Source organism: Pteropus alecto, unplaced genomic scaffold (assembly GCF_000325575.1).
Source record: "Pteropus alecto unplaced genomic scaffold, ASM32557v1 scaffold123, whole genome shotgun sequence".
Classification (NCBI taxonomy): Eukaryota; Metazoa; Chordata; class Mammalia; order Chiroptera; family Pteropodidae; genus Pteropus; species Pteropus alecto.
Window position 1 is genome coordinate 6423156 of NW_006433950.1, and position 23116 is coordinate 6446271.

General features: G+C 48.2%; 1 protein-coding gene across 1 annotated transcript in view; it reads right to left on the reverse strand.

The window, feature by feature from the left end:
- The window catches only part of CES1 (carboxylesterase 1), a 24729-nt gene extending 7716 nt beyond the window's left edge, over positions 1 to 17013 (reverse strand). Inside the window, exons 1-8 of the mRNA XM_025044600.1 lie at positions 16818 to 17013; positions 15669 to 15873; positions 13494 to 13638; positions 10958 to 11091; positions 8560 to 8713; positions 5705 to 5809; positions 3851 to 3955; positions 1199 to 1237 (exon numbers count right to left, since the gene is read on the reverse strand). Coding sequence (XP_024900368.1) covers positions 1199 to 1237; positions 3851 to 3955; positions 5705 to 5809; positions 8560 to 8713; positions 10958 to 11091; positions 13494 to 13638; positions 15669 to 15873; positions 16818 to 17013 — 1083 coding nt within the window. The remainder of the gene's footprint in view (positions 1 to 1198; positions 1238 to 3850; positions 3956 to 5704; positions 5810 to 8559; positions 8714 to 10957; positions 11092 to 13493; positions 13639 to 15668; positions 15874 to 16817) is intronic.
- Between the last annotated feature and the right edge of the window lie 6103 nt (positions 17014 to 23116).

Below are 23116 nucleotides of genomic sequence, written 5' to 3' on the forward strand. Positions count from 1 at the left end.
CGCAGTCAAAGAGGCTCTTTTGTAAAAACGAAGGTCTCATGACTCCTCTGTTCGAAAACCTCCCAACACAGCCCATGCCACTCGGTATCGAAATTCAAGTCCTTTAAGTGACCCCCGCTCCCGTTCCCTTGCCAGCTTCGAGCCCGTCCTCTCCCCTCACGCCCTCTCCTCCGGCCTCAGGGATTTGGGGTTGCTGCTCCCTCTGCCTAGAACACTCTCCCTCCAGTTTCTCCGACTGCTGGCTTCCTCCTCTCTCCTGCAGAACTTGGCTCCCACATCACCCTCTCATTGAGCCATTCCCTGACCCCCACTATGTAAATTCAAACCACTGGCAAACTCCGTGCCTGTTTCCCACTTTCTTTTCCTCCATAATACTGACCCTCATCAATCATGCTCCATTTTTTATGTGTTTGTTTCTTGTAATCTCCCCTCACTCCGAGAGGGCAGGGGCTTGTATCTGCTTTGCCTGCTTCCCTGGTGTGTCCCCCAGCTCGAAAATCGAGTCCTGGCACATAGTGAGTGCTAATTAAATGTTTGCTGGATGATGACTCAGTGAATCTCATTTAATCCATGCAATACCTTCTAAGGTAAGCCCTCCTGCCCCCCGGGAGAGAGCAGAGGGGACAGGATTGTGAGATGTTGCAGAGGTCATGTCGTCAGAACCTGCCGATGCTTCGGAAGGTGAGAGGAGAAGAGGAAGGAGTTGGAGAGGGCGCCGTTGGCGTTTCCTGCACGGCTGGGAGCGGGTGGTGTCCTCGAGCCTGAGGTTCTTCATTCCCTTCCTGACAGTCCTGCCCACGGTGCAGCTCGCACAGCTAATCGACCCTCAGTGAAGGCTCCTGAAGAACCCTCATCCAGGCCCCTCCACCGCCCCATGCTGCAAGTTGCCAGTACAGCCTTCTCCCACTGGAGCACTTTTAGAAGCAGGAAATATAACCAAAAAGGGGAATAGGCTGGGCCCAGGGGACCCAGAGCTGATGACTGAGAGCACTGGACTGGGAGTCATGGGAACGGGTTCCAGTCCTACGGCTGGTTCTCCTGGCTGCGTTACCCAGGCAAGTTACTGCCCCTCTCTGGGCCTCAGCAATCACAGGGAGATAGCAGGAGTCTACAAGGGAGAACTCTTTTATTCGTACTTAACTGGACTTTAACATTGTCAAGATTTAAAACTTGTAATCAAGGAAATAAAGGTCCTTACCTCTTTGGGATCTTCAAATAAATCAAGACGAAAAAAATTCTGTGAAAACAAAGGGATGTGTGTGAGAAGGCTTTCTGGAAGAAAAGCTGATCTTCGTGATGTGCGTGCCAAAGGTCTCAGGTTGTGCCTCCCGGTGCCACCTTGGCGGGACCAAGAGGAAGTAGGCAGGAGATTGGGTCCCCTGGGCACGAGCACGGGCTGCAGGTGTGGGGTGGAGGAGGGGAGCTCTGGAGAGGATGTTTGTTGTTTGTGCCTGCCCTGCCCTCCGTCCATTTCCTCTTCTTGTTCCCTCAGGCAGCAGCACCCCAATTTTCCTTTGGGAGACCTCCCTCTTCCCCATTCTCACTCCATGAGCCCAGGCATATATATGCCCAGGACACACACACACACACACACACACACACACACACACACACACACACACACACACGACTGTGGTATCCCCTCTTCCTGACCAAAGAAATTAGTTCACAGATGGGCACATGCCCATGTCAGGCCAATGGTGTTTACCACAAAACTTTTGCTGAAATTGCTGGTAAAGAGGGTTCCTAAGCAGATAGGATATATGTCTAAGTGCTGTTGTTGTCTTTGACCTCCCCAGGGGACAAACCTGCCTGAGACTGAAGCCAGCCTAGGAGGTAAAAAGTTGAGGGCTAAGCACAGAGTCTTCATAATATATGTGTATCTGGGTCCAGCCATGCCTGAAGACATGTATGTACTCTTGAACTTTTCATTTATCTGAAGATTCTGTTACAATACATTTCTTTTTCTGATTAAGGCAATTTGAAAAGTTTTCTCATCTTGCATTAGAAAGTCCAGTCTCATACAAGCTCACTAAAATTCACCCCACACCCACACTTTTCTTTGCTGTATACTCACCAAGATTGCACTGATTGTAATGTTAACACTATGGCTAACTAGTCTGACCAGTAGGCAGAAAATGACCAATAGGTAGAGTCCCCTATTATGGGTTGTAGCTCTATGGCTGTGTGTGTGTGCGCGCGCACGTGTGCGTGTGTGCATGCGTGTGCACGCGTGTGTGCATGTGTGCGCTTGCTTGCATGTGCGCACATGTGTGTGCATGTGTGTGCGTGCGTGCGTGTTTGCATGTGTGCGCGTGTGCATGTGTGTGCGCACGTGTGTGTGTGCGTGTGTGGGGGGTGTGTAGGGCAGAGCAGATAATCATGGAAAGACTTCCACATGATCTCAGAAAATCTCAGAAGGGAAACATGGCTCTGAGGTTCTCTGGGTTCCCCCTTATAAGCTGGGTCCTCTTATGCCACATGGAATAAATTTGCCTCTTTCTAGGCATCAGAAAACAGTTGTATTTTAATTCTTTGACTACATTAGACACCTTATTTGAGCCTTAGAAACCAGGACCCAAGCCCCAAGGCCACCTTGCACTCAGCCCATGGGAACAGAGCCGAGTCCAGTGCTAGAGGCCTGTACCTGGGGGACCAGCAATATCTTCAGGGGCCCAGGGTCCAGACAGAGAATCCAGGAACTCAGATTACTTCTGGGCTCACATTCACCCCCTCCCAGCAAAGAAGGTAATAGTTCCCATGGCTCTGCACGCTGTATTCCCTGTATTCTCTGACTGTCTGTCCTGCTATCGTATCTCCATGGTGACCTGTGCCATAGCCATGCATCAATCCTCAAATGTTGCCTTCTCTGTGATGCATCCCTGCGGACTACAATGCACACTCCCCTTCTCTGTACTCCCACCACACTTAATCCACCAAGTATAAAGATGTGTTTCTCTTTAGATGGTTCCTTGTGAGTAGAGACTATATCCAATTCATGTCTGCATCACTCTCCCTGTACCTGCCCCTGTACACTTCTAATGGATGGATGGATGGGTGGATAAATGGATGGATGGCTAGATTTGGTCAACATATGGGGTATGGGTGAATTAGGTGGATAAGTGGATAGATGGGTGATAACTAGCATATTGATGATGGATCACTGATTTTAGAAGGATGGATGATGGAGTAAAGATATATAATGGCTAGACGATGCATGAATGATTGATAATAGATAAATAAAAGTTATGGATGGCTTGATATTAGATTAGTGAAAGGATATTAATGAATTGGATGTTTTTGTGGATGGATAGATGGATATAATAAGATGATGAATGGACGGTTGGATGGATGAATGGGTGGACGTACGGTTATCTCAGAATCACAGTTGAGGCAGAGTCTCAGAAAATCTAGAAAACTGCACCACCACTGGGTTATACTGATCATTTCTAAATTAACCAAGATAAATTTTGACGACCTTTCTGAAAAAAAATTTTTTTTTAATATCTCCATTCCCCAAATTCAGCATGGCGGTTACCTCTGGGAATAATGTTTAATTTCTTAAAAATATGTCTGAAAACAAAATGACAAAATAGTGTTTAGACAGAGCTGGGGGATTATTATACTAATGTTCATTATGTTAGTTTTTGACTTTACTATCATTTGAGATATTTCATAATAAAAAGAAAGAAAGAAATTCTCCATTTAGATCCAGGGGTGATATTGCTTCAGGGAGGCGAGATACTGCCCCCAAGTAGTTTTTTGAAGGTAAAGGGTCAGCTTAAATGATGCCTGGGGCCAAGTTTACAGGGCGAGGGGCTCGTGTAGCCACGAGAATGGCGGTACCTACCATCTTCAGCGTTATATCCATGAGCTCTTCCTCTGACTTCTGGCGCAGGCACTGCACTATGACAGCCGAAGTGGTGGTTTTACACCCAGCAGTGATAGCAATTTGCTGCAGAGATCATAGGCAACAGTAGAATTAAAAAGCCACGTCCCTTTCCTCAATCAAAAGTGGGTGTTCTATCTCAACCTCAATGTCCAAAGGCAGTAGAGGGCAGAGGAAAATTCTCTAGGTCAGCGAGTGTGGCTCTTGGGTCTCAGTCACACTAATTATATAACCTCTATCTCCGTCACCTCTATTAAAATGGGCAAAGTGATCTCCAAGCCTAATGTCTAAAGAGGGGCAGTATGAAGAAGGCTTAAGAGCATGGAACCCAGATGCACTCTGCTTGGTTTCAAACCTCAACTCTGCACTTACTAGCATTTGGCCTTGGGCAAGTATTGCAAAGCGCAGCCAGAGGGGAAGGTGAAATGGAGAGGGGCACCGTGCCACCTGGAGAGCGTGCAAGGGCTCTCAAAGCCGAGTAGAGTGTCTGACGCAGAATCTAGCTCGGCACGGACTGAGAGAAAATGATGGTGGTGACGGGTGTGGGGGACAGCGCACAAGAGCAAGAATAAAAGTCTTACATTCCCTTCATTTTGCCAATTTCTAGTTTCTGTTCAATAGTGAAATCCAGCCCCATCTCTGCCACCAGTTTCCTTTAAATAAATTCCTCTTTCCTGATGGGAGCCCAGTCAAGAGGGCTCCTGTTGTTCACAACCGAAGAGCTCTGAAAAACATTCTCAAAATTCTCCATGTCTTCATCTCCTCTCCTCCTCCTTAGCAGGCCCTTAAAGTCTGGCTGCTCCCTGCGCCTCTCCACGAATGCGCTCCCGCAGCATCACACCCCCCATTCCAGGGGCATTCCTCAGCAGAGCCTCCCTGTTGCTCTCCCTTCATTGGCTTCCTACCAGTCTCCAGAGAAAGACAAAGCCCTCGCCAGGGTCCTATGCAGCATGGCCTCTGCCAGTGTCCCCACCTTCAGCTCACTCCGGGTCCCCCTGCACGTTCCGCTCTAGCCACATCGGAGTCGTCATTCACTCTCACTTGAGATACTTCCTCCTGCCATGGGACAGTGTGCGTGCTGTTCCCTCTTCCTGGAATGTTCTTTTCTCACCAAACAAATGATGGCTCATCATTCTTTTCTCAACTTATTGATCACTTTCTTTGGGAAGCCTTTCCTGATAATCTCCCCCTCCACCCTGGACTAAGTGCTCCTTTTGGACTCCGTTGTGACAAAAGTTGACATTTTATAATTGTGTGCTTATATAATCATTCATCTATCTCCTCCATAGAATGGAAGCTTTGCAAGGTTGTTAGATGTCTGGTTATATCAAGATTATTTGTTGAGTGAATGAATGACTCAATGAAGAAATTCTCCAGGACTCCATTGCAGTTGCAAAGCCCCCAGGGAGGAACCACTTCAAGCCCACGTGCTGCAAGTTCACCAGAACTCAGACTCGCAGAGAGATAAGACTCAATGGCAGTCCACTCCCCACTGTCCGGCCCAGCACCTCATCTTGGCACAATTTGCAAAGTATGGTCAATGGATAGTGCACTGTTCTGGCAGTCCAGAGTCGTGAGCTTGAGCCCCAGCTCTGCCCTGGTCACTCACTGACCTTGGCAAGCTGCTTCTGCTTTCTGGCCCAGTTTGCTCAGCAGTAAAACTGGGAGAGTGGGTGAGGTGTCTCCTTGCTCTTTCACTCAGCTATTCTCCTGTGACTTTCTGAGCATGTCAGCTAGACACCACGGCAAGGAAGACCCCTGAAGACTCCAGGAGAGTAGAGCAAAGCATGTGGGGGCTGTCACTGTGCGACCTACCTGAGCTAAGGTCTTCATGTCCTTCTTGCTCAGAGCAGCAGTGAGGACCACACCACTCTCAGAGATGGCCCGGTGGAAGAGATTCTTGGCTAGGGGAGATATCACCTGAGACAGGAGTAGAGAGGAATAGAGTTTATGCTCATGGGGAGGGAGTCTTCAAGAGCAACCCCCACCCACAGCTCTGCCCTAGCCTGTTCTCCTAGAGACTCTGGGCTCAGTGGACATACCAGGTCCTCACCTGGCCTGGCCTGTTCCCCAGGCTGAGCCCGAGGCCCAGTTTTTCGGAGAAGACCTCAGCTGGAGGAAGCCAGGGTCACAGAGTGAGTGACAGAACAGGAACTATGCAGAGAGCACTGATTATAACAATCAAAAGTACCAGAAAAGCAGCTGAGCAATTCCTAGCAACCCTTTAAAGACACAGTTCTGATTATGCATTTCTTTTACTCAGAATTTATCCTAAGAAAAACAATCATGGAAGCACACAACACTTTCTAAGAGTGCTCATGCTGTTTATAATGAAAAAGATTGGCCATTACCCAAGGTTCCAATATAATGAGATGGAATAAATAAGCTACGTTTCATTCTTACCATGGAATATTATGCAACTATAAAAAATAAAATTATGGAAGAGTACTTAAGAGTTAGGGAAATATTTATGTTGTATTGTGATGTTAATACAGTTTTTGTTTAAAAAAATCCTAAATGGAGAGAGAGAGGTGACAGGTAATGATAGATAGATAGATAGATAGATAGATAGATAGATAGATAGATAGACAGACAGACAGACAGACAGACAGATAGAGTGAATGAGTGAGTAAGTCATGGAAAAAGACTAGAAAAATACATATCAAAATGCCCACAGTGAATATGGAGAGTAATGGAATTACGGATGACCTTTCATTTTTGAATTTATTGGTACTTTACCTTTTTCTCCACTTTGCAAACTATAAAAATTTTCCTCTGAGTATTAAACTATTAAAGCAAACATGTAGTATGTTTTAAAAATACAATAATTGTTCCAGTCAAGATGGTGGAGTAGGTAAGTGCAGTGCTTGCCTCCTCTCATGACCACATCAAAATTACAACTAAACTACAGAACAACCATCACTGAGAATTGCCTGAAGACTAGCTGAACAGAAATCTTATAACTAAGGACATACAGAGGAAGCCACTCCGAGACTGGTAGGAGGGGCAGAAACATGAACAGGGCTGGTCCCACACCTGCCTGTGGCAGTTAAAAATTGGGAGGAATATCTTGGCTGTGTAGATTCCTACTGAGGAGCAAGGAAGAGACATAGGGTGGCTAAATGGATAAGAAAACAAAACATTTACATATGCTGCCTACAAAGACTCACTTTAGATTGAAAGACACGTGGACTGAAAGTAAAGAGATGGAAAAAGGTATTTCATGAAAATGGAAACAAACAAACAAAAAAATGGTGTAGCAATACTTATACCAGCCAAAATAGACTTTAAAGCAAAGGCTATAACAAGAGACCAAGTAGGACCCTGTAATCCCACCTCTGGGTATTTAGCTGAAGAAACCCAAAACACTACTTTGAAGCAACATGTGCATCCATAAATATTCGATGCAGCATTGTTTACAACAGCCAAGATATGGAGGCAACCTGGATGTCCATCAGTGGATGAATGGATGAAGAAGAGCTGATATATAGATATACATACATATATATAATGGCATATTACTCAGCCATAGAAAAAAATGAAATCTTGCCTTTTGCAACAATATGGTTGGACCTAGAGGGTGTTGTGCTGAGTGGAGTAAGTCAGACAGAGAAAGACAAGTGTCATATGGTTTCACTTATATGTGGACTCTAGAGAACTGAGTAAATGAACAAATAAAACAGAAACAACCTTACAGATGCAGAGAGCCTTTTGATGGTTGCTGGATGGGGAGGTTAGGGGGATGGGTGAAGTGTGGCAGGAGGTTAAGAAATAGAGATTGGTGGATACAAAATACTTATGGGGATGTAGAGCATAGCATGGGGAATATAGTCAGTAGTATTGTAATAACTATGTATGGTATCAGATGGGTACTGGATTTATCAAGGTGATCACTTCGTAAATTATATAAATGTCAAATCACTGTGTTGTACTTGAAACTAATATTGTATGTCAGCTATAATGGAAAAAATACGTATTTTTAAAAAGTACAGTAATAGTGCTGACCTTCTGCTCAACTGTGATGCAGCTTGAGGGTTTCTTACAACTCCTAGCACCTTCTAATTTGGTTTTCCAGGTTGTGTCTGTGTCCGCATCCCCTGCCCCATCCCTACCCCATCCTACCTTCCAATTCCTCTCTTCTCTCTCACCCACTTTCTCCAGCCCAGCTCCACCCTTCATTCCCAGAGACTACTGTCCTCCCTCTTGGGAGTGGACAAACCACCAGCCCACCTCAGAAGAGCCCCTGACCCGTTCTTAGTGCTCATGTCCTCCTGACATGTAGATCTGGCTTTAAGCCAAACAATGACACTGCCCACCTCTCATAAGTGCCTCCTCTTATTCATAATTTATACCCACCCCTGCTTCCCAAGAGAAGTGAGGTGAGTCCTAATATAAAAATGATTGGGAAGGAGAGAGAAAGAGAGAGAGAGAGCTTGACTAATTTAGAAGAGGAGGAGTGTTGCAGGCTGTGGCTGGAGATTACTGTGGCCCTAGGATGCTGAGCTTCCTGGGGGCCAAGGAGAATTTGGCTATGAACCCTCCACTATCTGATTCCGTGCAGAGTAAGATCAGCCTTGAATCCAGGTCTTGTTAATAAAGATGCCCATGATTAGATCAGCTGGTCTCCAACGGGTCCCAACAACAGCCACGTTAGGGCTTGGAACACTTACAAGAACAGATACACTTTCGCCTCCTGCTGACTCTCCAAAGATGGTCACAGAGCCAGGGTTCCCTCCAAAGTTGGCAATGTTCTCCTGGACCCAGTGCAGGGCAGCCAACTGGTCCAAGTGACCCCAGTTCCCCGGGCTGTGTTCATCCCCCGTGCTGTAAGAGAACAGGGTGGGGATGGGAGCAGAGACATCATGGCAGGGTTCTCAGGACCACAGATTGGGCTGCGGGCTCTAGGTGAGCCTCCTGGAATAAGTCATAGCTTTCATAGCCCTGACTCAGGGTTTGTCACCTGCCTTCCATTCCTGAAACATTGTTTGGTTTAGGGCTTTAGATTCCTTAATCTGGCATCTACTTATTGAGCCAAACACTACGTACCAAACATTGTTCTAAGAGGCAGAAACACATCTGAAAACAAAATAGGCAAAATCTCTAACTACACCGAGCTTACACTACAGATCATGAATAAATAAACAGATAAATATAGAATTTAATGCCAGATAGTGAAAATGCTTTCAGGAAAAAGAAAACAGTAAGAGAAAAGGCAGAGATGGGGCAGTGGGGCCGTTTCAGATCAGCTGTCCTGGGAAGGCCTCTTTGAGGCAGCAGTACTTGAATAGAGACTTGAATGAGTGAACTCATGAGCCCTGTAAATATCCAAATTAGGGAATTCTAGGCAGCAGAAACAGCAAGTGCAAAGGCCCTGGGGCCTGGTGATCAAAAAGTGTGAGTACAGGACAAGCAACTAAAGAGGGTCCTGTGGGCTTCGGTAAAGCCTTCGCTGTCATTGTAAGTAATGTGAGAAGCCACTGCCGGGGAAGAAATGGTTCTGTTTGTCTCAAATGATCACTCTAGCTATTGCATGGAACATGGTATAAAAGGGTTATTAAAGTAAGTGATTATTACCATAATCCAGGTGAGTAACACAGAGAGCTTTGATTAGGGTGGATAGAAGAGAGGAGGCAAGAAGTGGTTGGATTCTGAATATGTTTTAAAGGTGGAGTCCAGAAGATTTGCTGATGCATAATGGGTGGGGTGGGAGACAAAGGGAAGGGTCTAGACTGACTGCAGGGCTTTTACGTTGAGCAACGAGAAGACGGAGCTGCCAGCAGTTGAGCAGGAGGCATTAGGAGAAAGGAGTATTTCCAGGGGAGGGGCACTGGGAGTCGAGAGTTAAGTTCGTCCCTGTAAAGTGACACCCCGTAAAGACAGCAGTAGGTCATTAGTAATGTGTCTCTAGGTTTAGAAGGAGAGGTCAAGGCTAAAATTAGGGAGCTGTGAAAGTGGCCCCCCGAGATCACTCGGGGAACCAGTGGAGATACACACAGAAGCCTGAAGACAGGGAGGAGGAGGGGCCTTTGAAAAGGCCAAGAGGGAGCAGTGTCCGAGGCAAGAAGTGGCCAGGAGCCAAGAGAAGGAAGAATTTCAAAGAAGTGTGAGCGATCATGTGTGGGGCTGCCAAGGTTGGACCAAGAGCTGGAGGGTCACCAGTGACCTCAACCAGAGCCATCGGTGGTGTGATCAGAGTAGAGACCCGCCTGGCATGGGGAAAGGAGAAGCTGGGAGTTGAGGAAGGTGGTGTCAGCAGAGCAGCTTCATCGCAATGAGGAGCGGAGAAACGGGCAGGGGGCTAAAGAGGTGAGGAGTCTCAATGAAGCTGATATATCCTGGGACAGGACTCACCTGGGATAACCCTCCTCCACCCCTACAGGTCTTCCGGGTGAGAAGCCCACCCCTCCCCAAGCCTGCCCCTCGGCCCTCTCTGGGTCAGAGGTCCTGGGGCCAGTGCAATTAGGAAACCTGCCAGAAACTCTGTCCTAAGAACACCTGGTTCCTGTCTTCATGCAGACTCGATGGAGGAGACTCTAGCCTTGACTCATGCATGTGCCCAATGCAGAAGGAAATAGGGCGAGTGATCTCATATTCCTCCGGGGATGGTTGTCTGTGGGGTCGGATGCTCTGACAACCTCCCAGCTCCCATCACCCAGAAGCAGCCATCACGCTTCCGCCCTGAGTCTGCCCCTGCTTTACTTTCCCACAGGAGATGAGACGTATAAACTGCTGCTGTAAGTATCGTTTTGCTAGGTGTCATTTCGGGGGTGCGTAAGGTGCTCAGGCATTACAGGTAAAAAGGAAATGAGTATTTCAGAAGAGGGGACATTTGTGTCAGGCTTTACAGGGTGAAGAGGGGTTTGCCAGGTAGAACAGGCGTTACAGGAAGAGGAAACAGCGCCGCGATGAGGAGCAGAGGAAATGAGATGGTACGTGGAGCTCAGCGATGAAAGGATTCGGGTGCCTTCCTGAGGAACTAACCGAGATCCCCTGAGGACTGACATGACCAAAGCTGGGTCCTAGCACCCTCGCTCTGGGAGCCAATGCACAGTGAGTCCAGCATCTCACCTGAAGAATCCCCAGATGCCCAGGCGGTACTGAATGGTCACTACTACCACGTTTTCATAGGCAGCGAGGACCAGTCCATCATAGGTTGATGCCGCGCCCTGCATCAGACCACCTCCGTGGATCCACACCATCACCTGGCCAGGGAAGAAGTGATCGTCCTGGTTATAGGAAGCAGAGCTCAGAAAGATCTCAGGACATCGTTTGTCTTAGTCACCTACCTCTTGACCATGACTCAGGAAGGCCATTCTTCAAAGTCCGTGAGTCCCCAGCAAAGTTGGAGCAGGCAGTCACTCTCCTTCCTCATTCTTCCAGCTAGGGCCAGGTCACCACCCCATTCAATGTACCTGGCTGCTCCTACCTGTCTCCCCAGCCCCAGGGTCACCTCCTCCCAAAGCTCATCATGCTGAGAACACCATCATGGGAACAGCCACGGCTAAGGGTGTCATCCACTCCTCGGCACTCCTAACATCTCATATCTGGACCCCTCACCCAGCTCGGCACACTCTGCCTGCGGCAGCCCTTGAATTTCAGCTTCGCCTTAGTTACCTCTTGTGTAGTGAGTTAGACTTTTCTCATGTGTGTGTGAATGATTATCTCAACAAGCGTACATGTGGCATCTTTTCCTAATATTTCTTCCCTCTCCCACCTCTGCATCTCTAAATCTCATCCACCCTTCGAAGCCCAGCCTACAAGCTACCTCTTCCAAGAAGTGTTCAATCATTTGACGAACATGATCTTATAACCTTTAGAATTCTACAAATAAGACTCGAGGACGAGTATGGACACGATTCATAATAAATGGTTCTTGCATTTAAAGACCTCACTTTGCGGGGAAATAAGTGGTTGAAATAATAATATCGTAATTATTTCGTTAATGAAGAAATAAAAGAACTCTGAACACAACCCATGGGCCAAGCAGGGTTCTAAGCACCAGAAAGTAAACCAACCATGAGGTAGAAATTACTATCGTGCCATTTAACAGGCAGGAAAACTGAGGCACCTCAGATGCCAAGTTATGTAATAAGTGGTGGAAGCAGGACTTGAACCCATGCGCCTGGCTCCAGAGTCTCTGTGTTGAGACACCCAGGACGCTGCAGCCAATGGCCACAGCGCGGTAGGTCAGCCATCAGGTTAAGAGTCCGACCTTCTCTCAACAATAACTAAGGTGTCGGGAGGGCCTGCCTTGTGTACTGCACCAGGCACCGAGATATTCATCAGTGAATACTCACGTCACTGTTCCCGTTTTGAGGAAGCAGCCAGTCTCTCAGCTAGTAGAAGGCAGAACCAGGATTTGAACCCAGACTCTGCAACTCCAGAGCCTGTGTCCATAAGCAGATGTTCTCCCACCTCTTGGTTCCCAGAGCCCCTGTTCTTCCTGCACCTCTGATCCCTGCCTATCTCGGGGCAGAGGGACAGAGTTCTGTCACCTGCGAGGGAAGTCAGAACCAAAGCTGGTGAGCAGTGATTTGCTGAAGAAGCTGGTCTGTCTGTGCAGCCCAGATGCTAAGATGCTTGAAGGCAGGGGCTCCATGGTAATGGTTGTGCGTTATTCCTTTCTCCTAACCCCAATCCTAGCTATGGATATAAGGGCCCTGAGCATATAATCGAAGAACGAACGGATAAGTGAGCGAATCTTTGACCCACCTCTTTGAGGCAAGTTTGTGCAATGCTACTTCTAGGCCCAGGTTCACGGACACTCTCTCTCACCCCTGCCCGCACCCCTCCCTCTCCACTCTGGAAACTGCGTCCAGGAGGCCCGCCTCACCCTCCAGCCCAAGTCTGGAAGCCTGCCCCATCTCTGGGCTTTCATTTATTGTGCAAATGCTAACTTACTGGGCCAGCAACCTAGCCAAAGACAATTACGGAGTGCAATTAGCTATGAGAAAGTCCCAGGTATTTGGTTGAAGGCAAAGGAAAGTGATTCTCGGATTACTCCAGGTGCTGCTTTCACACCTCAGTCACCAGGGGACGCGGAAAGTTGTCAGAGCCCCATCTGTGTGTGTCGAGAAAGGCCACACACATGCTCCCTGTCCCTGTCTGTGCCACAGAGCGCGGGTCTGAAGATCAAGAGACTCTTGCTCTGGTCCTGCCAGCCCTCCTGGATGACCTCTCCTCCCCCTCTCTGGGCCTCAGTTTCTCTATCTGTAAAGAAAGTGCTGGGTTGTTGGCTTCTCTCTAAGATTCCTTCCATGTCCATCTTTAGAGGTAATTGTGTCTTAGCAACCAGGAGTAATTTAGCAATTAGGAGTAATCATTCTTGTCCTTCTACTAGCATGAGAGAACTTAGAAAAATTGACTGTGGGTTACAAGTGTACAGCAAAGTCCCCCAGAGGCCCTCTGTCTGTCACTGGGGAAACTGAGGTATAGAAACTATTTCCTGTGGTCGTGTGGCCTGGTCACGTGGTGGGTAAGGGAAGCCCGGGGCCCCCAAAACAGCCCTCGGTGGCTGTGATGGCCCTGCCCCAAGCTGCCTCCTTCCCCTTCCAGTCTGTACCAGAAGGTTCCGTGGCCCTGCTGCTTTCCACATTCCACTTACCGGCAGCCTGCTTTTCTTGCTCAGGTCAGCGGGCGTGTAAATATTTAGGTAAAGGCAGTCTTCAGAACTCTTGAGAGGCAACGTCTCCTTTTCGTTGAGAAATAACTTGGAGAACATTTGAATCAACTTTATGTCTTGAGAGCACCTGGGAGGGGTGGGGAGAAGGCAGTCCTGAGCTTCATGAGCCAAGCCCGGAGCCGTCTGCCAAGGTCAGGCTGGGCCTTGGTCGGGGGGCGGCTCCAGGCCTGCACCAAGCTGCTCTTACCAGACTGACTGAAGACCCTGGAGAGGGTAGGAGGCTACCTGGGGGCTGGGGGATGGGGCTCGCTAAGACCCCCCAGCACCACGTAGTGAGAAGGCCTGGCACGCCTCCCCATCCTGATGCACCTGGTCACTGAGATGAGGCCATCTATCCACCACCCCACCTGGGAGACGGCAGTTCCTGCATGCCCTGGAGGCAGCCCAGCTCTCTGCTGGGCTCCCGTGCTGGGTACAGGGCCACCATGTTCCTCCGCCAGGTAAATCAGGTGGCCTAGTCCATGGGAGACTTCCATAAACCATGAGAAGTCACTCAGATGGCAGACGTCTGGGGCCTGCAACAGGTCAGGGGTGAAGCAACATCAGGACCGCCTCGGCCACTGACTGGTTGGGTGACCGGAGGTGAAATCTTTCCCTGCTCTGGGCCTGGATCTGAATGAGTCTAAACGAGGGGAGTGGTCTCCATATGGGTCTTCCGGCCCTGACGCTAAGATTCCATCATTAGCGCTCCCAAGCCTAGTCACAGACCTTAAGGATCCAGCATAGATTATAATTGGCAGCCTTTCCTGAGTCCTCCCAGCATGCTGACCATTGTTTTAGGGACTCCTTATGTGCTGACTCATTTATCTCGCAAATCAGCCCCATGACACAGATTCTAGCATCAAGCCTACTTTAGAGACGAGAAAACAGGGACACGGAGGGATTCGAGAACCTGCCCAGGCTCACACAGCCAGTGAGACACATACTACGCAGTGTTTATATTTCAAAGGACATTGTAAGCAACATCTCTGCGTCTCCATGTTCCCAGGAGCGGGGCCTCCCCGCCCCGGCTCGTAGGCAAGGTAACTGAGGCATGACGTGGGTGACACAGCGGCCGAGTGGGGGAGCCAGAGCCCACGACGCTGCCCTAATTTCCATCCTGGGCAACTTCCCCCAGACCGCCAGGAGCAAGAGGCATAATATTCATAAAAAGAAGAAATTCAAATGTCAAAAAAGGGAAACAAAGTTCGACGTCACTAGTATTCAAGTGCAGAATAGTAAAATTATATAAAACCAATTATTACTATTAATCGCATTGATAATAGTAATTAAAATATCTGAATGATTAATCATTTAAGATATCGATAATGTCAATAATTACTCTGCCTCGCCAACAGCCAAAAAACATTTTTTAGTACCCCTAAGCTTTGCCATAGATTCAACGAATGGAGGTTTTCATATATTAATGGAAAGTGTGTCGTTGGAACATTTCTAGAGGGACATTTAGCTAAAAGTTCATACTCTTTGGCTTAGAAATGTCATTATTGGCACTTATCAAAATGTATTCATAGATGTGTGTAAATATTTAGCTACAGGATCCTCATTGCAGTGCCATTTATATTATCGAAAACATCATGATGCCAAATAAAAGACTGTAAGGTTCAATATTCAACATCAGACAGCTATTAAATGCCAGTCTGTGCTATTTAATGACACAGAATGTTGTTCATGATATGCTACTTACAAACGGGCGAAGCAGGCACCCAAACTCTCTATACGATGTGATTCTATTTTTAAGGGAGAAAATATGCAACAGATAACAGACGGGGAAAACAGAATTTAAGATATGAACAGCACTTCTCTCTAGGTTGTGGATTCATATGATTGTTCTTTTCTTACCTTTACTTACCTAACTTCTCTGTAATAAGTATGTATTACATTTGCAATCAGGAAATAAAAACAGTGAATGTTATTTTGAAAAGGAAGGAAGGAAAGGGGAAGGAGAGAGAGAGGGATGGAGGGAGGGAGAAAGGAAGGGAAGAGAACAGGAGGATGAATGGGACACACCAGCCGTCGCTCTGCTGTGACTAGGTAGCTAGACACACCTGGGAACTGAGAAAGCGCCCCGCTAAGCCCCCAGAACCCCTCCCGGCTTACACAGGAGGGTAAGAGGTGGTGTTCTTCACCAGGTTCCACGGCTCCGCAGGCTGAGGAGGAGCAAACCTCAGGGACCCAAGGGGAGGCTTGGCAAAAGGGACTCCCAGGAAAACAGCCAAGGGCTGTGCAAATCCTTCTAAGCTGACATACTTCCCCAGGACTTTGCCCTGCACGGTGTCCACGACAGGTGGTGAGCGTAGGTGCCCTGTGGACATGGAGAGAAAAGGAAGACAAATCAGCCGTGAAAGGTTTGAACTGGATTCCAGGCGAGTCTTGCCACTCTTGGCATGGGACCTTGAATGAGTCGCCTCAACTCACAGGCCTCAGTTTCTACTACTGTAAAAGAGAGATGAGGTGAGCTATCCTTCCTAACTCGTAGAGTTCTCCTAAGGAGCTTGTTGGAGTTGGAGGTATAACAGCATCCAGCAAAAAATAAATGCAAGCAGGACAGCTGCTTGGAGTAAACAAGACATTTGTTTTCTACTCTTAGAAGCTTCTAGAAACAATGGTCCATTGGGCTCCTGGCACCGAGCTGCACACTGGACGAAAGAATGAACAAGAAGCAGCCCCTCTTCTCAGGGGTCTGAGCCATGGAGGAACAATGAGCCACATACGTACCTGACCCTACTGCCGGGGCAAAAGTGGTCAGGGTCCCGAGACAGGAACTATTAAGGTGTCACAGGAGGGAGGGCAGGGAGCAAGGCCTTCCGACTGGTAGCATCACAGAGGCAGCAACCTTGGTGCTGTGACTTGCAATAGGGGAGGACTGGACAGGAGAGCTGGAATGGGGGGCGGTATAAAGGTACAAAGCAGAGAAGGGAATGTGCCGAGGTGAGGCTCTGAGACACCAAAATGCAGGGCCTGCCGTAGGAAGAGTGAATGGCCTCCTGGGGCCAGAGGCATCTATGGGGAGTGGAAAAGAATCCCGGAATGAGAGGGGCTCAGGGCTGCCAGGGCCGCGCATGGCAGGCGAGGGGTTTGGGCTTTATTTAGTGAGTAAACAAGCAGCAGTGAACAGTTCTGGAGCATAGGAGCGTGGCACGATGGCTCTGAGCAGGGTCCTTGAGAGGGAAGAGGGACTGGAGTCGGATTCCTATCTGCCCCGTTCTGGTGGAGCAGACAGGTGCCCCTCAGTGAGTTGAAATTCACCTCCTTGCAGCTCCCGCACCAGGCCTGGTTCCCCCTGCCACGGACCACCCTGGACCGCAGGCACCTGGTCGTGCCCGTCATTCTCAGGCCCCCTTGTCCGGTAGCCTCGGTGGTTTAAGCACTCCCCTTCGGAAACGACTTCTAGCCTCTCATCCTCCCAATTGTTCCCCTTTGGATACAGATAAAAGGTCAACATCTCCCTCAAAGCGTGTGGCCAGAATTAAAAAGAACCATCTCGACTGAGTCTTACAAAAGACTCCCGCAGCGACACTGGTGATACCACGTGCACAAGCAGGTTACAAAACAGTATCTGTGTCTTCCGTCATTAGTGGCCAATCCCATTCCGTGGCCGTTTAGGCTGTTTTCCTTTGTCATCGTTGCTGTTCATTAACATTAACATTGAGATGGACTTTGGAAGCACGTCTTTCGAGAGGTCAAGGGGTGGTGCGATTGCAGGTGACTTTTTGTTTTTGCGCTTTCCAAGTTTCCCGCATGGAACAGATTCCTTTTTATAATTTGAAGGATGTGTGTGTGCGCGTGTGTGTGTGTGTGAATACAGTGATGTCTATAAAGAATTTTGAAGGGCTTGGTCCCCGATCAGATGTGGGGGACAAGGGAGGGAAAGGCGAAGACACAGAGCTGACTTGGGATGCTGCTCCGTTTTCGACAGGTGCCGTGGAAATGTCGGGGAGATATCTGGGTAAGAAGACACCGAGGGAGTGGGTTCCTCAAGACTGGAGGAGGCCAGGTGAGGGGGCGGGGTGGAATCATCTACCCGAAGGTGAAAGTACAAACCGTGGCTACCTGGGATGTCATCGAGGGGGCCAGTGTGAGGGAGAAGAGCCAGAGCTGCAGAGAAACCTCAGGGAAACCTGCAGCCGAGACTAAGAACCAACTGTCAGAGCAGGGTGGGGGAGCATCGTGTGGTGGAGCGCGGTGAGCATCATGGAGGCCTGGGGAGGAAGTGTGCCAGGACTGCTGAGTGCTTCAGAGAGGGGGAGGAGGGTAAAGTCTGAGAAGAAACCAGGCTTGTTAAAGGCCTGGCTTCTATCAACTCAGCGATAACCTTTGACAGAGATAAGGGGCACGGCACAATTGGTAGTGGTAAAAAAGTGGGTGGTTGGGTCGATAGTCCAAAGTAGCCGTGGTAACAGCAGCAGTTGCGCTTATGTTATATGTAATATTCATATACTGAGCACTTCCTAGGGATCAGACGTGCAGTCCAGCTCAGTAGCCTTCACAAAAGCCTTGCTTGGTAGGCACTGATATGCCTGATGGAGGCAGCCAGGATAGACCTGCTGAAGATGGACAGGGGATGGCCTTGCCCGGGGTGACCGGCGGGCAGGGAATGCTCGGATTTGATTCCTTTTCTCACTCTGCCCTCCTCCCTGGTTCCAGGCCCCTCAGAGCGCACAGCACCAGAAAGAAGATAAAATACAGGTGGGACTGGGGCTGTCAGGGCACCGACGGCCATGGCACTGGTTGTGGATTCTGGAGCCAGAGAGTGACTCCAGAGCACGCTTTTCCAGTTGACCTCGGGCAAGTACATTTCCCTCTCGGAGCCTCAATTTCTCCATCTATAAAACGACGCAGACGCATTCTGAGGTCCCTTGCTGCACCCTTGTATCCATTGCGTCTTTATTTTCTGCGCTCTTATGCACGGGCAGACATTGGAGCCCTGCTGACCCTGGAGGTTCTGCCCCTCCCAGACCTGGCCAGTTCCTACAATGGCATCGACTTGCCCTCACCCTCTGCCACCTTCTTTCCCAGGCTCTCACATGCCGGTCCACTGCCATCTTTCCTCAGTCACCCCAGTGCCAGTTCCCTGACAACGGCCCTTGAAATTGGCTAGTTTACATATCTTAAACCTGTTTGCCTAGTCTCACCTCTTCCTGGCCCACAGCCACGAAAGGCTTTCCCCGACAATTGCTCCCTCCTCCCTCTGAGTCCCCCGCCCCCGTGCTTCACTGTGCGGCCCACAATGGCGACGTGGCCCCTTCCTCTTGGGAACTGGGAGTAACAAACTACGTTGTCAGTGGCAGTTCCCTCATAATTTCTGTTAATACACAACGCTTTTAAACAACCCCTTTATTTGTGGAGCCTTTTGTCGCACCATCTCCATCTCAGGCACTATGCTCTTTAGGAAAAAACAAAAACAAAAAACAAACCCATTTTATTCTTAAAACGACCTCACGAGGAAGGTACTGTTGTCACCCCCATTTTAGTACCACTGCCACTCATCGTCCATTTATCTGAGGCTTATAAACAACCACCTTGATCGATGTGGAGTTGGAATGTGCCACTCTTTTTGCCTGGCTTCTGGGGAAACCAAGGCACAGAAGCATGCAGTGCCTTGCCTAAGGACACACAGCTAGTAAGTGCTGAGCTGTGTGGGATTGGAACATAGGATCTCTGGCTTCAGAGTCTGATATTAATATTCTGCTAAACCACTCTCAACGATCTGGCCATATCTGGACTAATAATCAAGGAGAAAAAAATCTGAACTCTTCAAAGTCCTCATTTGCGAGGCATGAAGTTAGCAGATGGTCCCTCCTCCACCCCCACCCCCAACATGTAGCGTGTGCAGCCAAGAGGGTACCAGTTTCTGTGGAACTGCATCTGTCACAGCTTTGCCCTATACCCGTCTCCCCTACCTGGACCCTGGACAAGGGTTTGCAAATGTGCCCCCAGCTATTTCTACTTCAGAATGACTCACCCCAAGCCGTGGAAGCATGCAGGTAGACCAGGACTACAGCCAAGAGGCACATTGTGAAAGACAGCAGCACTGATGCCTGTGGGTCTCTGAGGGGCTGTGCGTGTCCTGCCTTTCAGCTCTTTCTACCCCAGCTCTCGCCTCCACCGCCTTATAGACCAATCAGGAGGCAACAGAAAAGCTCTCTCCCTTCCAAATGTCTCTCAGTAAGTACCTCTAGGCCACGCCCACCCAGAGTTGATCCTCTTCCATCTCAAGAGCTTGGACAGGGCTCAGATTTCAGTTAGTCAAAGAATGGCAAACAACTTGTTACATAAAGGTTTCTCCCTTTGGGACTTTCCTCTTAGTACACAGTGAGTGACCCATGGCAGGCATAGTTCACGCCTTTAGACAGGGGAGGCTTTGCAAGTGGGGGCGGGGGACTCAAAACAAACTTGAAACCGTTCAGAGCAAATCCCAGCCCTGTGGTGTGGACTTCGTGATAGTCCCCAGAGGTGACTGCTTCTACAAAGACTGACCCGGGCTGAGATTCCTCCCTTACTTTTATCCAGGAGAGAAACATGGGTCACCCTAATAAGAACACCCCCATCTCAATCCACATGCAACAATTCAGGTTGCCTTTTAAGCAGACAAAGAAGCTGATTCTTATCATTTAGCACAACAAACACACACACACACACACACACACACATTCTCACACTGGCCTTTGCAACCTGGAAACACAGCCCTGGCTGTTGGCCCATGAAGATTATAAGGTGCTGGGGATCAGCAAAACATAGAAAACATGGGCATTAATTTTTCTCCCAATCCCCTATTTCACAATAGCTGTAAAGAATATAGAATTTCTTGTTTCAGTGGCAGTTGTTTGGGAATCTGGTTCTGCCTTTGAGAAACTCCCTAAGGTGCCCCATGTGGAAAGAGATGATCTGGAGAGTAAAATCTTGGGAATCGGCCTTAACTTCTAAGTGGCTGGGCAGGTCTTACGAGAGAAGACACCTCTGAGGGCTACTAACTACCTCACCCCACCTCTCTGTCTCCATCGAATTACTCCACGGGTGTACAGAAAGCATGCACTAGAGCAAGCACTGGACAGGTGCGAGCCCATGACCCACTTCACTTGGCTTTGATCATGGGATTAATCAGGTGAACCTTTCATGGTGGAGAACAATGCACTACGAGACGAGAGCTTGGGAAACCCACGGGGTGACACTGGGGTATCCTTTCTGGAAAGCGGGTGGTGAGAGGCAGCGGGTGGCTATGGATGAGGTGATCTCTCATGCACAGTCCTCCCTGGACCAAAATTCTGTGAACCTAGAATTCTATGACATTTTCCAACGCAGCCTGGACATATGCAGTGTTTCTCGAACCTCGGTTATTCTCATACTAACATCATGTTTTTTGCCATATCAGCATACCATCTGTACTACTGTTAGCAGTTTTCCTTAAACGGGTTAATTCTTTTTACTTTCAAGAGTAAAAAGGAAATTTTATGTCATTTCCATAAATGCAAGACCCGTATAACTTGCCAAGAATGAAGGCAAATGGAAAGTGCGTTGTCATATTTTTAAAAATTGAAATGATGGTAAAAATAAAAAGTGAATATGGAAATGTAATAACACCTCTAGTTGATTTACAAAAGTGTATACCTGAAAATAAGTTAATGTGAACTGTGGATGGTCAGTTAGCAATAGGAGGGCAGGGACAACCTGGTCCACCATCACGACCACCAGTTAGGTGACAAGGCACTGGCTTGATCAAGGGCCATTGTTACTGCAGTCATTTCAACGAGCTTCAGGGAACATTTTCCTTTTGACACTCAGATCATTAGGCAGAAATCACGTATCCATACCTCTCAAGGCCTGTGTTGTAACAAGGTCATTGGACTCTTGGCAGGAGGCTGGGGACAATCTGGTCATAAGACTGACTGAAGCAGAGCACTTGTGTGAAATTTCGGCCTGAAGGTGGGTCTGGAGGAGAGCGCTCACTCCCCACGGGCGTTAAGTGGTTGTCCTGCGTGACACAAACTACTGGCATTCGGGCCATCGCCACCGGTCCCATGGGACAGCCTAAATTAGCTCTTACTAAGCACTATTGTAAAATTAGTGTGAATGACAGTAGCAAGAGTTCCAGAATTTCAGAAGTTAATTTCTTGCTTACGAAAAGAACAGGGGTGCTGTTCAGGTCAACAAGGTGGCTGGCCCCCATACGGTCACCCTAGGATCTACCAGAAGGTTGGAAAACTTTTTCTGTAAAGAGCCATCTGGTATATATTTTAGGCTTTTCGGGTCCTAGAGTCTCCAGCAACTACTTGACTCTGCAAGTGGCAAAACCAGCATAGATAATACGTAGGCAAAGGGGCATGGCTGCGTTTCAATAAAACTACTTTAAAAACAGGCACTGGGCCAGATTTGGAAGATCCTTGGTCTCCATGGTGGAGGCTTTGTCATCTTAATCCATGGTTTCCAATGTCAGCATGGGTGTCGGTTCCGGTCACTGGGAGTGGGGAGGAGCCGGCCTGGATGTGGTGCTCCTCACTTCCACTCACGTTCCACTGGGAAGAACTGAACCACATGGCCAACCTAGGTGCAAGGAAGGCTGGGAAATGTGGTCTGGCTGTGCACCAGAGATGACCGGATGGATTTTAATGGACGGCTGGCAATTCCTGCCACAAATAAAGTCCATTCAATCATGGACTTGGTATTAAGGATTTTTTTTCTTAGTACACAGCAAAATAAATATGCAAGCATTGCGTAAATGCTTAAAACTTTGCTTTCATGCCGTCTAAAACAATCTAGCATAATTCCAGGAACAAGTGTGTTACTCTTTGGTAACAACAGAGTTTTCGTATTTATTTGATTTAAATTACAAGTGTCTGATTGGAAACCCAGTTCCTGCTTGCGAGGGCTGCTCTCTAAAAGCTTCTTTCAGCCTTTTAAGAATAAAAAAGAAAAATGAGTGAATCAGAAAGACATAAAACTTTAGGCCCAGGAAAGTTAAGATTGAATTCTATTCTGCAAAGGGCTCAGCAAACTCAAACCATTATTATAGGTTTTATTACAGACATCTGGGTGAACGCAGTGACCACAGACTAAAGCAGCGTTTTGTTTTCTTACCCTGAGAATTGTCAGAGTTTGTTGGTGTCCCAAACTGTCCGTGACTCCTCCTGATTCTCTTGGGCACTAAGAAATGAGCAGGATTTGGAGGAGTAGAGAAGAGAGCACATTAGCAATGGTGCAAGGTGGGTTTAGGGCCTTCTTCGGGAGGTCGGCAAGGGCTGGAAGGGTAAATAGAGGACAGAGGGCTTGGATGCCAAGCTAAGGAGAGCCAAGTCAGCTTTCACGCTGGATAAAAGGGAGCGCCGAAAGGCTTTAATTCTGAGAATGGCAAGATTACAGAGGGCGTTTCCAAAAGTAGAATCTGGTAGAAGCAGGTAAGGCAAGAAAGTACTTCTGAAAAGAAACCACCTAAACTCTCATTGGGAGAGTAGAAGGTGAGCTCACCTTTCCAAAAACAGTCAAGCCCTCTGAGTATGAAAGCTGAGCCTTTTGAGGTCCAACAGGCTTCAGCATGAATAATGACATAAGTG